The 16176-nt window shown below is 48.1% G+C and overlaps 1 protein-coding gene across 1 annotated transcript in view; it reads left to right on the top strand.

The window, feature by feature from the left end:
• ECHS1 (enoyl-CoA hydratase, short chain 1) overlaps positions 1-16176 on the top strand; it is a 202150-nt gene that overhangs the window by 169578 nt on the left and 16396 nt on the right. Inside the window, exon 5 of the mRNA XM_086922013.1 lies at positions 2300-2404. Within this exon, the coding sequence (XP_086778139.1) occupies positions 2300-2404 (105 nt within the window). The remainder of the gene's footprint in view (positions 1-2299; positions 2405-16176) is intronic.

Raw genomic sequence — 16176 nt, 5'->3', positions numbered from 1 at the left:
TTTTTGAGGGTTGTATGGCTTTCTTCTTGTTCATTCTTTAATTTAGGAATATTTAACAGAATCAGCACATACGCCCCACATTCAGGAGGGAGGTTGATGCGAGAAGGCATCTTCTTCCTAGGGTTCAGTGAATTCGTTTCAGATTCAGTTGAGGGGCAGTTTTGGGGATTGATCTTTGAATGGTGAGTTGGGGCCCTTACACTATTATCGATGTTAGGAGCCGTCCTCACCACATTTGCTGTATTAGTTAAGTTCTGGCTTGAATTAGGAGCCTGTTTTTTGGGGGGAGGTTGGTTATTACTGGTGCTAGGTATAGGGACAGATGGGGTGGATTTGTTATGGGCCACTGTTTTTGGGTTAGTATTGGTGTTTGTATTGGGGCCGCTGGTTTTGGCCTTAGAAGGGCCAGATGTCCCGTTTTCGGTTTTATTACTAGGGATCTGCCCTATACCTAATTTTGATAATCGATCATCCAACACTTTCAGCTTTTTATCCAAATTTAAAATTTGTTGATTAATTGGGCCTGAAAGTGTGGACAGTAGTGTCTCCATCCTCCCCCAAAATGCCTCATTCCCTGGTACTAGAGTAGTTTCTATAGATGGAATTTTGACAGCCGTATTTTCGTTTTCCCCCCTAATCTGTTCTACGGAGACATGAGCTCGCCGATTGCGCTTGCGTCCTCCTTTGTTTCTATGTGTTTTTAATGGGGACTCAGTATTTAGATGCTTCGTTTTCCTCTTTGGTTTTTGGCTCCTGGTTCGTATCGGGGTACTGTCGCTTTTATCTACCTCAGTGATTGATATATCAATGTCCGCCTGAGATTCAGTATCATTTATGCAAGGCTGGTCATCAACCAATAGTGCACAAGAGTCTTGGGTAGTATTTGTGTCAGCCCTTGGCGGAGTAGAAGATAACCTGCTGCCAGGGGTGCGTTGTGACACTGATACGTTGTCCGAGATTATGCAGTTCTCATTTTCCTCTGTCCCTGGGAGTCCTGCGTAGGAAGCAACGAGTAATGAGTCCATAGAGTTATCATGATGCAATAGGAGTGGAGGCTAAGTAGATGGGAGAGAAAAGCGTCTTTCTGTATTTTGAATGGCATTCGCGACAACATCGATAGTTTTTTGGAGGATTTTATCAATTGCAGTCAATGTTGGTCGCGTAGTGGTAGTGACCAGAGGGTTTGCCGATTTAAGAGTTTTTTGACCCAGTTACAGGTGCAACTTTTTTCCCCATAGTTCTGGCAGAATTAAACCAAAATGTAAATGGCTTTATCACTGACCTTACATGTGGACCACAGAGGTGGTGTAGGGCAACCAAAAGGGGAGTGGCCCAGCCTAGCCTCCTTCGGCCTCTGACGGCCCGCCCTTTGCCCGGGCTTAGCCCGGCGACGCTCCCGCGAAGCGGGGGAAGTGGCAGATGATATAGCGCCTCCAGGCGCGTTTCTAGCGGCGGCTTCCAGCCGCTTAGCACGCTTGGACCTGTAGTCCTTGTGTCCCCCGGTGTCAGCTGCCCTCCCCCGCACAGCGGCCGCAGAAGGTCTGAGATGGCTTGCGGCGGCGGGGGGAGAGCTAGGAGGCAACAGCAGGTATCGGTCGAGGTGAGGGCAAGGGTCGGATTCTCCAAACCCCTACGCAAAGGTGAGCCTTTCCTGCAGCTCTACGGCGTTTGTGCTTGGATTCCCCCACTCCGTCGGGGAAGTGGCTGATGATATAGCGCCCCTGGCGCGTTTCTGGCGGCGGCTTCCGGCCGCTTAGCACGCTGGGACCTGTAGTCCTTGTGTCCTCCGGTGTCAGCTGCCCTCCCCCGCACAGCGGCCGCAGAAGGTCTGGGATGGCTTGCGGCGACGGGGGGAGAGCTAGGAGGCAACAGCAGGTATCGGTCGAGGTGAGGGCAAGGGTCGGATTCTCCAAACCCCTACGCAAAGGTGAGCTTTTCCTGCAGCTCTACGGCGTTTGTGCGTGGACTCCCCTCCCTTCTTCCATGTCTCCCTTCTGTCAATCCATCTCATTTACTACCTAAGTTGCCCACAGTCAGTGGTGTGTGCAACTCTTGCAGTAAGTGACCCGAGTAGAGACCTGGAATAGCACAGGAAGAGAGAGAGAGCAGCTGTGGAGAGAGGAAGGGTTTTTGATACTTTCTATCTTTCCCAGAACCCTTGTTTTAACAGGACATTCGGTCTTTGGTGGAACGGCCATTAAAGTATTAATTGTATAGTAATTGCATTCTATTAAAACATATCTTACTTCTGTACATATTAAACTGATTAAGACCTTGGAAAACTATTTTGTAATTTCAGGCGCTGGTGGGACTCAGCGGCTAACCAGAGCTGTCGGGAAGTCTCTTGCAATGGAGATGGTTCTCACTGGTGATCGCATCTCTGCTCAGGAAGCCAAGCAAGCCGGTAAGTGAATATTGGCCAGATTTATTCCTCTGGCCAGAACTTCTGGGAAACTGAAGAGAGAGGTGAGGCATTGGTTGTATGTTCGGAACTTAAATATTGCTTGCAGCACCCCCTTTTTTTCTTACCAAGATTCACACACTGCTCTGTGCTGAAGGACCTGCAGCACGCCATGCGATTCCAATAATGGGACTCATACATGAGTTTTATTCAGCCTTTCTGTCATCACCTGGAGTACTCACTATTAAGCAACTAATTTATTTATTTTTAATTATTTTTATTGGTATTTACACATTGCAAAATACGATTTGACAAATAACACATAACAGGTTTGGCGAACATTCACATTGGGGCATGCTACTTGCTGTGATGGCTGTGTTCGATTGTTCGACTGTAGACGAGCGGTTGGTTTTCCGGTCTACGCTTGTCTGCCCTACAGGCTTGCGCACATATAACATTGAATATATGGGTAAATTGTGATTGGTCGCGTGTTTAGTTGGTACATATAACATAACAGATATGTGCTTGGCGGTTATTTTTAGTGACAGACCGCCGGCCCCTCGTGGGGGTGTTTTCTGCTGGTGTAGCGTCTTTTCGTTGTTTATGGGGGTTTGTATGGATTTAGGAATTTGTCTAGTGTTGACCACATCCTTCTGTTGGGATTTCGCCAAGGTGTGTGTCTTAGTGCAGTGTTGTCCGCCCCTCTGAGATACGTCACACAGTTCAGTCACCCCTTGAATGTGGCTTTGGTGGTGTCATTCCATTTGGCTAGCACTGTTTTGACTGCTGTCATTAGGAGGAAGTCCAGGAGGTTTCTGTCTTGTAGTGTGGCTATGTCTGCTGTGATGTGTGCTGTGGTAATAGTGGCAAATTCCTGTTTTAGAGTGCAGCCTAGGGCCTTGTTAACCCCTTCGCTGCTTATGACGAGCTGAGCTCGTCATGAACAATGGGGAAACTCAAAGCTCAGCATAGGAGGGGAAAACTCAAAGCAGCCATGGTGTTAATGAAGCCGAACACCTTCTCCTAGAATTTGCTGACCTTACTACAGTAGAAGATGAGTTGTGCGAGGTCCCCCGTTTCTGAGCTACAGTTCCAGCAGCAGTCGCTGTCTCGCATGCCTAATGATGCTAGGCGCGCTGGTGTCCAGTATGCTTGGTGTAGTAACCAGAATTTCGTCTGAGCTAGTACTGGGGATATCATATTTTTTGATGGGGCCACCCAGAACGTTTGTAGATCTTGCTCTGTGAGTCTGGAGCCTAGCTGCGTTTCCCAAAAACTGGTGTTCTTCGCCTTAAGTTTGGAGGAGACAGGGCGGAGGAGTTTGTACAAGTTTTAGACCTGGTGTCCTGTCTAGTTTGTTTTCCATGTACTGAAAGATTGAGGGTTTATGTTTGGCTATTTTTGATTTTGTTAAGGCTGTTCTAATTGCTAGGAAGTTGCGTAGTTCTATGTCTGGCAGGCCATTTCGTGTTTACAGGCTGTTGAAGGTGAGAGGCATCCCCTTGTCTTCCAGCTGAGCTGGATAAGAGAATCCTAGTTTTCACCATGATTCTATGTCCAGGGGCTTCCCTCTATATTTAATCTTGGAGTTTGCCCAGAGTGTTTCCCAGTTTGAGTTTTTGATGCTATGCTCGAGCTTCTGGTCTACCCTTAGCAGCGCGTCTCTAGTGGTCTTAAATATTGGGTTATTCTTTTGTGCTTGCTTGTTGGCGGTGAGGAGACTTAAAGGACCTGTGTTGTTTAGGATGGCCTTCTCCACTGAAAGCCAGGTTGGAGTGTACTGCTGGTTCGGTAGAATCCAGTGCATTCCTTGTCTGGCTATGAAGGCGGTCTGGAAAGTTCTCAGGTCCGCCACGTTTAGTCCTCCTAGCTTTTTCTCTAGTCTTAGTTTTGGGAGGCCTATTCTAGGTTTTTTGTCTCGCCATATGAATTTTTTTTAACATTTGGTCCATCTTTCTGTGGAATTTGTCCGTGAGAGCCAGTGGGAGCATTCCTGCTAAGTAGTTTACTATAGGACTGATCATCTTCTTTACAGTGTCTATTCTCCCCCACCAGGTGATGTACTTGGACGACCAGGTTTCCAGTAGCCTTTGGATCTTTTCTAGGGTATTGTTCTCATTCTGTTCTAGAGTGGTTCTTAGGTTTTTCCCAAATTGGATCCCTAGATATTTGACAAACCCTGGGTTCGAGGCATGTGGACTGCTGAATTCATATCTGTGCATAGATAGCCGCCTAGTGTTGGGTCCTGATGATTGCACATTGTTGTCCTGGAAGAGTCTTTGAAGTATCACGAGATAGGTGACTCCTCCCCTGGACTACACTGCGCATGGGCATCCCCTCCATCCTCAGATTGTTTTTTTTGCGCCATTGGGTTCGGATGTTACTATCTTAGCTCAAGTTAGGAAAACTTTCTACAAGGCCAAAAGGCTTTCGACAGCGTCGGTATCGTTTCGTCCGGTGCCGATAACTTGCTTCAAGAGGACATCGAGGAATCAGACGGTTTTCTTTCCTCACTCGACCCGATCTTCGATCTACGAAGGAAAGAAGTCCATTCAAGAGGTGTCCACTTTGCAATGCAAAATACCCGCACATCGATGTCCACCCGGTGTGCAACAAGTTCCTGTCCCCGGATCACAACAAAGCCAACTGTATGGCCTGTGCCCTGTTCAGGTCGAAGAAAACTCTTCGGATTCGACGCGCGGCTCGATTGGAGTCGCAGAGATCAGCGCCTAATCCAGAAAACATCTTCGGGACCGAAGACGAAGAGGTCATTGATCTGAAGGATCGGGATGAACTCTCGGATCCTGTTTCGGAGCATGACTCAGAGTATGACGCCGAAGATGAAGAAATATTGGAAGAAGACGAAAACGTCGTCGATAAGGTAGGAGACGACGCAGAGGTCCTTGGGGCCGTAGAAGATAGCTCAGGCGAGGAGCTAGGCCCAACCGTCGATACGGGGGGCGACGATGAAGCACTCTAAAAGGCTCAGGTCGAGGGATCGCCACAAGGCCTTACCCGAGATCTATCAAATCGTTCTACAGCCCCGCATAAAGGCCCGGCTACGAACATATATAAAGAGCCATCGGTATCGAAAATGCCATCGGTCGATCCAAAGAAACCGAAAGCATCACTACCAAAAACGAAACCGAAAGTGCAGCTGACTCTGGTCGGTTCCAAGGCCTCAAACCCCTCGGAGCCGAAGAAACAGAAGAAGGCCATCGATACCGAGAAGTTCAAAAAGGTCATTGAACCGAAGGTTGGGGCACCGAAGACCAAGGTCAAGGCTGTCGAACCGACTAAGTCGGCGCCAAAGGGAGTCGCAACAGACAAGAGGCTCGAACCGAGAGAGGGGGTCGATCCTCGGACAAGGCCCGAGACCATGACGAAGACTGGCTCAAAGGACCCTGTCGAGTCGACACAGCCGACCACATTCGTATCCAAACAGGTGTCGGAGTCACTCCAACGCATCAAAGAAAAGGCTATGACGGTCGGACCGTAGAAGGCCCCAACCCCGAAGTTGGTCGAAAAAATTCAGACAGCATCGACACCAATCAAATTTGGGTTGCCACCGATGGTGCGACCGAAGATGTTCGAACCGAAAAAGTGTATCAGAGCTGTTAAAGGGGTGTCGATGGGACTAGGGGCTACAGAAGAGCCTGAAGAACAGGAGTCGAGGCAGTTTATCGACTCGGACTCTGGTAGACTGTCAATGTATAAGAGGAAAATAATACCAGAAACACCCATGGAGTCATATAAGATTCCATTAAAGAAGAAGAGAGATTCAACCACATCACCAGTTCTTGTGGAACCTCTGCAATCCTATGGACAATAACCTTAGTCTTTTTCACCCACATACTCAGATGTGGATGCAGGGGATGACTATGATGAGGATGCCACTTATCATGTGGACACTGATCCCGACGATCAGAAGCAACCATGGGCAGACCAAGCTGACACAGGGGATCCACAGAATGCCCCTGACACACATACATACAATGTAAAAACATCTCCTACGGAGGACACTACTGCCTTTAACGCCCTTATTGAAAGAGCGGCGGGTAACCATGATGTGCAACTACATGCTGACCCGGTTGAGGAGGATTTTCTGGTCGACACCTTTTCCACTTCGGAAAGAACCGTCAAGACTCTGCCCATGCTAAGAGGAGTCCTTAAGCATGCTGATGACATTTTTAAGGAGTCCACCAGAGCAAGGGTATTGAACCCTAGAATTGAAAAGGAATATAAACCGGCACCTGTGGACCCTACTTATATAAGAGGACAGTTGCCATTGAACTCATTAGTTGTTTCTAATGCACGTAAGAGAGCAAACTCCCAGACTACAGGTGATGCTCCTCCTCCTGACAAGGAGTCAAAAGTACTGGAAACTTCAGGAAAAAGGGTGGCAGCGCAGGCAGCTAACATCTGGCGTATTGCCAAAACTCCTGCCCTCTTAGCCGGATATGACAGGGCCCATTATGATACCCTTGAGACACTGTTGCAACACCTACCAGATCAGTACAAGGAGGGAGCAGAGCTGCTAATCCAAGAAGGAAAGCTTATAACCAATGCTTCCATCAAGTGCGCGCTAGACGCAGCCGACACTGCAGCCAGAGCCATTAACACTAGTGTCATGTTAAGAAGACCTGCCTGGTTAAGAATCTAGGGATTCAAACCAGAAATACAAACTACTATCCTCAATCAGCCAGTTAACCCGGACTACTTATTAGGACCTGAGGTTGACACTACCCTTGAAAAGATTAAAAAAGACACTGAGACTGCAAAGTCTATGGGGGCTCTGCAGTCACAGCAGTTTCGGGGTGGCTCCTTTCGTCGCTCCAATAATAGAGGACCTTCAAGAGGCCAAAACACACAGCAGACACAGTATAATAAAGGAGGTACACAAACCTCCTACAATAAACACAACAGGGGTGGATACTGTGGAAACAAAATCAAGGGCAGAGGAAACAACAATTCCAGATCCTCTGCCAATAACAAACAGTGACGCCCTGTCACTGCCCCCCGACCATATAACACTGATCGGGGGGAGACTGCAACAGTTCCTGCCGGTCTGGAGATCCATCACCACAGACAGGTGGGTGAGAGACATTGTCCAGTACTGGTACTGTCTAGAGCTGACATCCACTCCACCCAACATACCACCAAGACACCGTCCTATGTCCGCAGAGCACTTACACTTATTGCAGCAGGAGGTCGTCAGCATGCTGCAAAAAGGGGCCATAGAGCTTGTGCCTGTAGAAGACCAAGGCTCAGGGGTGTACTCTCTGTATTTCTTAATCCCCAAAAAGGACGAGTCTCTCAGACCCATACTGGACCTACGGCCTCTAAACGGATACATTCTGTCAGAGCATTTTCATATGCTCACCGTACAGCAGGTTCTACCGTTATTCAGTCAGGAAAACTTCCTCGCAACACTAGATCTGAAAGATGCGTATTTCCATATACCCATACACCCATCACACAGAAAGTATCTCAGGTTCACTTTTCAAGATCAACATTATCAGTTCAAAGTACTCCCTTTCAGAGTAACGACGGCACCCAGGGTGTTCACAAAGTGCCTGGCGACGGTAGCAGCACACCTAAGGAGACAGCACATACATGTCTACCCTTATCTGGACGACTGGTTTATTCAAGCAAAGACGGCCCAGCAGTGTGCCAGCCACATATCCCACACCATTCATCTTCTTCACAGTCTGGGATTCTCGCTGAATTATCCAAAGTCACATGTGCGACAGTACCTGGGCACAACAATAGACACTCTGGCAGCCAAAGCTTAGCCAAATTCAGTGAGGATAAACAGCATGCAATTGCTGATACGAAAATTCAAACCCCAACACTCGCTTCCAGCGAGAGTGTTCATGCAGTTGATAAGCATGATGGCCTCCTGCATCTTTATAGTCCCGCACGCGAGACTACATATGCGCCCGCTTCAGGAGTGCTTGGCACGTCAGTGGAATCAGGCTCACGGACAATGGAAAGACCTAGTGTTGGTGAGCGGTCGGGCATACAACTCTCTGCATTGGTGGAACCCACAAAACCTTTGCAAGGGCCGACCGTTCCAAGAGCCTGTACCACAGATAATACTGACGACGGACGCATCTCTCCAAGGATGGGTAGCTCATGTACTCCATTACACGGTGCAGGGACTATGGACGACACAGCAGAAGAAGATGCACATCACCCTTCTGGAATTGATGGCAATCTTCATGGTAATGAAAGCTTTGAAAGTACACCTGTGCAACAAGGTCGTGTTGATCCGGACGGACAACATGACTGCCATGTACTACATACAGAAGCAGGGAGGACCACACTCTCAACAGTTGTCTCATCTGGCTCAGAGCATGTGGAAGTGGGCCATTCAGAGGAACATCTTCCTCAAGGCGGAACACCTCCCGGGCAAGGACAACCAGATGGCGGATCTGCTCAGCAGACACAGCCACCAGATGCACGAGTGGGAGATACATCCATCAGTACTCCAACCGTACTTCCAGCAGTGGGGCCATCCAGAGATAGACCTATTCGCCACAAGGGAAAACGCAAAATGCCAAAGCTTCGCTGCCAGGTTCCCACATCCGCAGTCACAGGGCAATGCGATATGGATGAACTGGTCCGGCAGATTTGCGTACGCTTTTCCCCCAGCACCTCTAATACCGCTGGTGGAACGCAAGCTGAGGCAACACTCAATGACACTCATCCTGGTTGCTCCGACGTGGGCACGCCAGCCATGGTACACCACGCTAGCAGAACTTTCCGTGGTACCGCATCAAAGACTGCGGCTAACACCCAGACTTTTAACGCAGAGCCATGGCGAAATTCAGCACCCAAATCCGCAACAGCTCAACCTGGCGATCTGGCTCCTGAAGTCTTAGTTTGGCTACCTCAACTTCCCGCCAGAATGTATGAATATCATCAAGGAGGCAAGAAGACCCACAACCAGAGCATGGAAAAGGTTTGTCATATATTGTAACAATAATGACATACACCCACTGGATGCATCAATTCAAAACGTCTGTTATTTGTTGCACTTATACAGATGTAATCTAGCGTACAGTTCCATTCGTTCCATTCGTATACATTTATCCGCAATAGCAGCTTATCTTCAGAACAGGCAGCACCTCTCACTATTCAGAGTGCCTGCCATTGAAGCTTTTCTGGAGGGACTCAAAAGAGTGATCCCTCCCAGACACCCACCTTCACCGGTCTGGAACCTGAATGTGGTCCTCGCCAGACAGATGGGACCACCTTTTGAACCTCTACACTCTTGTGAGATTCAATTTCTGACCTGGAAAGTTGCTTTCCTAGTAGCCATTACCTCACTGAGAAGAGTTAGTCAACTCCAGGCACTAACCATTCAAGAGCCATTCATACAGGTCCACGCAAATAGAGTTGTACTACTCACTAACCCTACATTCATGCCTAAGTTGATTTCGCTGTTCCACATGAACCAAACCATAGAACTACCAGTTTTCTATCCTACTCCGGAAAATGTCGCAGAGAGATCTCTACACACGTTAGATATCAAGAGGGCTCTTTTGTACTATATAGACAGAACAAAGGATTTCAGGAAAACAAAACAACTGTTTGTTGCCTTTTCTCCACAGCACAAAGGCAACCCCATTTCCAAAGCAGGAATAGCCAGATGGATTGTTAAGTGTGTACAGATTTGCTATGCAAAGGCTAAACGCACACTGACCATTCCTCCAAGAGCACACTCCACACGTAAGTTAGGAGCATCCATGGCTTTCCTGGGGAACATTTCTTTAGAAGAGATATGTAGAGCAGCCACATGGTCCACTATACATACATTTACTAAAACACTACTGCGTAGATGTACATTCAAGACAGCAGGCAGCTGTAGGACAGGCTGTTCTCAAAACTCTTTTTCAGACTGCTGCAGCTGGCACGGGCAGCCGCCGCTAACAAGAGGGACTGCTATGTAATCTATGCACAGATATGAATTCAGCAGCCCACATGCCTTGAACCGAATATGCTACTTACCAGTATGCATCTGTTCTTGGCATGTAGGGCTGCTGACATTCATATCGCCCGCCCTCCTCCCCGGCGCCTGTAGCAGCTGTAGCATTTAGAATTACTAAGTAGCATGGACATCACTCACTGTATTACACTCCATCTCTGCCACAATGGCGAAAAACAATCTGAGGATGGAGGGGATGCACATGTGCACTGTAGTCCAGGGGAGGAGTCACCTATCTCGTGATACTTCAAAGACTCTTCCAGGACAACAATGTGCAATCATCCGGACCCAACACTAGGCGGCGATCTATACACAGATATGAATGTCAGCAGCCCTACATGCCAAGAACAGATGCATACTGGTAATTAACATATTAGTTTCCAGGCAAGCCCTGAGTCTCCTATTACCTCTCTGGTTGTGTGTATGTTGAGGGGCATGCATTCTGATTTATCTACGTTGAGTTTGTATCCTGAGTGACTGCATACGTCTCTATGGTGTGTATGAGTGCTTGTATGGAGTGATCGGGGTACTCCGTTATTATGAGTAAGTCGTCCGCATAGGCTGCGAGTTTGGCTGTTGTATTGTTAATGGTTACACCCGCTATATCTCTGTTTGCAAGGATGTCCCTGATCAGGGGTTCGAGCGCTAGTAGGAACAGCATCGGGGATAGCGGGCAGCCTTGTCTCGTTCCCCTCTGGAGGCAGAATTGGCTAGATGTTGTTCCATTAATAGCGATCTGTGCTTTAGGGCTTTTGTACAGTGCCGTGACTTTCTTTGTGAAACTTTCTCCTAGGTTGTACGCTTGCATGCTCTTTTCTAGGAATTGCCAGGATACCCTGTCAAAGGCCTTTTCTGTGTCTAAGGTAATTGCCACCGCTGCGTTGTATGATTTGGAGGAGTGCTCTATGACCTGGCAGAGGAGTCTTGTGTTGTCATGAGACATGCGTGTTTTCAGGTAGCCTACCTGTGAGTTTCCAATCAGCTGTGGGAGCACTTTGTTTAGTCTTGTTGCCAGGATTTTGGCATATAACTTGCAATCTAAGTTTATAAGTGAGATGGGGGCCGTAGTATTTGGGCCACTGTGAGTCTTTGCCTTCCTTGGATATGACAATTATGTTGGTTTGTGACATAGATTCTGTTACCTCCCGCTCCCTTTCGCAGTGGTTGAAGACTTGAATCAAGACCGGAAGTAGTTGGTCTTCGAAGGTTTTGTAGAAGGGGGCTTTGTATCCATCTGGCCCTGGGGCTTTGTTGTCTTTTAGGGACCGAATAGCTGTAGTGATCTCATTGGTATTTATGTCTTGACCTAGTGCTCTAGCTTCCTCTTCTGTAATCTTGGGTAGGTTACGTCAGTCTAGGTAGGCCTTACATCCCTCCTGGTCTAGATGGTCATCTCTTTCGTAGAGCTCTTGATAGAAATCTCTGAACGTGTGTAGGATCTCATTATGTCTGGTATGTGCCCTGTTGTTTGCTTCTGTGATTGTTGAGATGCAGTGTGGCCTTTGTTTGTGTTTGAGATATGATGCTAGGATTTTTCCTGCCTTGTTAGCCTCAGAAAGGTTTATTTGTTTGTATTTTCTTATCCATAGTCCTGCTCGTTCACTTAGAATTCTGTTGAATTCGTACTTCTTCCCTGTGAGTTCTGCAAGCGTGGTAGTGTTCGAAGTGTCCCCGATGTGTTTAGCTTCTAGTTGTTTGATGTCCTTTTCCAGTTGGTCTAGCTGTGCTTTTGCTTCCCTGTCTCTTCTGGCTTTAGCGTGCCCCTGATAGTCGCTTTAAGCGCATCCCACAGGCTTTTTGGATCTATGTCTGATGTGTCGTTAACGTTGATATAGTCCTTGATGGCTTTCTCAATTCTGGTTTTGTCTTCCTGTTTTGCCATGATTATACTGTTTAATCGCCATCTGCGGGTGATGTGTACATTGTGTCGACCTGTTGGGTATAGGCTGATGCATGAGTGGTCGGAGATTGTTCTTGCCGCAATTTCCGTGTGTTCTATCAGAGGTGTGTGTGTGAGCCTGAGATAAGGATGTAATCTATTCTACTGTAGGAGTTGAGGGTTGGAGTGGAAATTGTAATCCCTGGTGTCGGGTTGCTGTAAACGCCATGGTCTTCCAGGTTGAATCTGTTAAATATGTTCTTTAGAATATTGTGGGGTGCGGGAGGTCGGGCTTGGGACATCGATAGTCTGTCTAGTGTGTGATCCAGAGCTAGGTTGAAGTCGCCTGCCAGCACAGTCATATTATTCGGTTGGTTTGCCTCTAGTTCCTTCGTTAACCCATCCCAGTATGTTGTGTCATCTGTGTTTGGTGCGTATATGTTTCTTACTAGTATGGTTTCTTCGCCTCTTTTCTTGTTATTTCTCAATGGTTAACTTTGATTTACTGTTTATCGGAGTTAGGACTCTTCTTTTCTTGCCTGCCACCGGTGAGCAGGCTACCTGACCTATCCATCTCGCCCTAAGCTTGTTCGCATCGTCCTTTAATAGTTTGGTTTCTTGTAGTAGGATAATATCACCTTTAGTCTTTGCCAGGTAGTCTAGTACTTTCTTTCTCTTAATCGGGTGATTTAGACCTTTCACGTTGAGGGAGACAATCTTTAGGTACGCAAGCAGTGCAGCCTTGTTATTCAGTGCCATGGCTTACAGTACGTGGGGCTTGCTCTCTGGCTCCTCTTAGGCTCTACGTGGTTTTGGAGTCTACGGCCTTTGTGCTTGTGTGGTCTATCTGCATGAGTCCGGATAGGCGGTTGTGGTGGCAGCTTTGACCCGAACGGTCTGTCTGAATGTTTGGTGTGGACATAGATGAAGACATGGACGAGACATACTGGGCGAACAGGACAGACAGGACAAACATGACAGACATGACAAACAAGACGACCCCTCCTTCTCTTCTCCCCATCCCAACCCTCCCCACCCCTAACCTAACGCGTCGTACTGTAGACTTGCGACAGCAAGGTCCCTCCCGCCCGCTACATCCCCGGGATATTCTGTTGCGCTGTTATAGTTTGCTTATTCTAAGCTTACAGCATTAATGGACTAATTTAACTATTGCACTTGTCTGCGCGCTGTCTCTTATATTGCATAAAGATTAAAGGATATAGGCAGTCTTATGGTTAAACAAGTCTGTCTTTTCTTCTCTGTGCCCACGTCGCTTGGTCTTTGACATGCCGGTGCCAGACTGTACTGTCAGTGGTCCTTCCATGAGGTAGTTTTGTTGTAATTTGCTTTGTAGACTTGTTATGTACATGAGGTAGATCTCCTTCCTTTTAGTAGTTTTGAGGTGTTGTAATGTTCCTTCCGTTTGTTTCCCTAAGGGCCGTTTGATCGCTGTTCATGACCCTAGGGCATGTTCTGAGATGCTGCCCCTTGTGGGTCTTTCCTAGTCTATTGTGAGGTCGGGTGAGGCACAACTTTTGCTTGACTGGGTTGCTGTCTCCATTTCCTGCAGGGCTGGACCCCTTAGGTATCTATACAGTTCCGCTGGATCTTCGAAGGTCTGCATGGTTCCTTCGTTGTTTATGCTGAATCTGGTTGGGCCGGCGAAAGAGAAGGTAATGTTTTCTTTCCTTAGCATATCCCGCTGGGCTAGAAATCCTTTCCTTATGTCCACTGTGGTCTTCGAGTAGTCCTGCTTGAGGATAATTTTGTGTCCTTCCATAGTAGATTAGGGTTTTTTCTTGCTACCTCAAAGATGGCGTTCGTTTGGTGCGAGCGTAGTGGTTTGCATATTATCGGTCTTGGTCCCGATCTGTTGCTTTGTCTAAAGGCCGGGACTCTGTAAGCTTTGTCCAGCTCAAAGGGGTTCTCGAATTTGAGATTAGTCAGTTTAGGTATGAGGTTCTGGCACTCCTAGAATTCTTATATTTCCTTTCCTGCTGCGATCCTCGAACTCTGCTGCTTGTTTTTGGAGCTCTGTGGTTGCCTTCGCAATGGTGACGATCGCCGTGCCTGTGTGCTGTGACCTGTCCTCTATATCGCTGACCCTCTGTTCGACTGCTGATAGCCTGCTGTTTGCTGTATGGATGTCTGCTCTGACTGCAGCTAGTTCGAGTTGGATTGCGCCTGTGGACTTTTTTGTAGTTTTGGTCAAGTCGTGGACTTCAGACAGTTTTTTAAGTATGCTGTCCAGTGTGCTGCTGATGTCTGATTTTTGCTTAATGGGAGACTCTAAGTGACCTTCAGGCTTGGTTTTTTTCAGCTGTTGAGTTAGTTTCCCTTCATTGCCGGACATTTTTATTAGCCCTCTCTTTGCTTGTAGGAGTTCAAATCTCTTGTTGATGCTCTGTGGTGCCGACTGGATTGCTTGCACTTGTGAGTTTGTTTTGTGGCATGTTGTCCCTCTGCTTGTGTGGTCTTGTAGTGGTTCTTGGTTGTAGTCTTCCTTGCTTGGTATTCCTTTTTTGCTCTGGCACCCTTTGTCCATTTTTCTCTTTGTGTGCTTGGCCCTCTTGGTTTGTGTTCTCTGCCGTGACTGGGTTTCTTTGTTGGTGTGGTCGATGGGGGGGTTGAGCCTGGCACTGCCTGCTCTTTTTCCTTGTTACCAGACACACTACCTTGTTTTCGGTCATTCACAGCCTTCAATCCGTGTTGCGACTTTCTCTGCTTCCGCCCCCCTCCCCGAACAAGGATGACCGCTTCCTTCTGTTTTCGTTTACATTTTCGTTTCTGTGCGCCGTCTTTTTTTCGTGGAGTGGGGGGTTAAACACTGACCTCGCCTGCCATGTGTGTGCCTTTAGCTTTTGTTAGTTGACTTGGGAAGACTTTATAGATCCTCTAGCGTCCTAGTGGCAGTCCTTGCAGCACCTGTCCGCTTCGTGTAGGGTCTTTGTCTCTGATACTTTTTGCTGTGGTGGTTTTATTTCCTTTTGTTAAGTGGTGGTTGAGATCTATAACCCAGTCTGTGTGACCCTTTCCGTTTTACTTATGCCCTTGTGCGAGGCGTGTCGCTACCCTTGCTGCCCCCAGTGCCTTTGATCCGCAGTCTGTGCAGTGCTGTGACCTTTTTGGAGTGGATTTCACCCCCACAGAGCTTTGATTTCTTCGTTGCCGCGCCCTGCCCCTATCAAGATGGTGGAACCCTGGTAATTCCTCCGTTTCGTTTCGGTCTGTGGCTCGCTTGGTGGAGCCCTCTGGTACCTGGCGGCCTGGCGACACCTGGTGGTTTCTTTGGTCATTGGCTTTGTCGCACGTTGTTCTTGCCGATGGGGCTTCCCTCCGGGTTTGCACCTTGCATTATCCATCCCCCTCCTCTCCGAACTTTTTCCGCACCCCGCCGCACTCAAGATGGTTTCCTGCTGTCGCCTTTAGTTTCACTTTAGCTCGTGCTGGTAATGCGCTTGGTGCCCCCCCCGGCTCTTCGCTACCTTCTGTTAGCTGCTGGGTTACGGGATCGGTTGGCTCACTCTCGACCCTCGTGCGCTGTTTCTTTATCTTCTTCGCCCCGCCCGCCCTCGCCGTTCGCAAAATGACGGCACCCAGTTGGGTAAGCAGTTTCAGTTTCGCTTGTGTTCCCGATGGTGGGGCACCGGAGATCCTTAGCGGGCCTGTTAGCTGGCTGTCGTTTGGGGAGGAGGCGATAACACGCTGGGGTATTTCCACTGACCTCGAGGGTGAGCGTGTCCCCTCCAGAAGTTGCTTAGTCTTTACTCGCCGCTCCGCTACGGTATGTTATCCTGCAGGCGCCATTTTGCTAGCCCAGCTCCTCCGTTTTCATTTGTAGAAGTACGTTTTTCGGCGTCTTGTGGCTTTTTGTGGTTGCCATCGGTTTTACCCTTCGATGCG

The sequence above is a fragment of the Lissotriton vulgaris genome, chromosome 5 (assembly GCF_964263255.1).
Source record: "Lissotriton vulgaris chromosome 5, aLisVul1.2, whole genome shotgun sequence".
Lineage (NCBI taxonomy): Eukaryota > Metazoa > Chordata > Amphibia > Caudata > Salamandridae > Lissotriton > Lissotriton vulgaris.
This window is presented reverse-complemented; position numbering and strand designations above follow the sequence as displayed.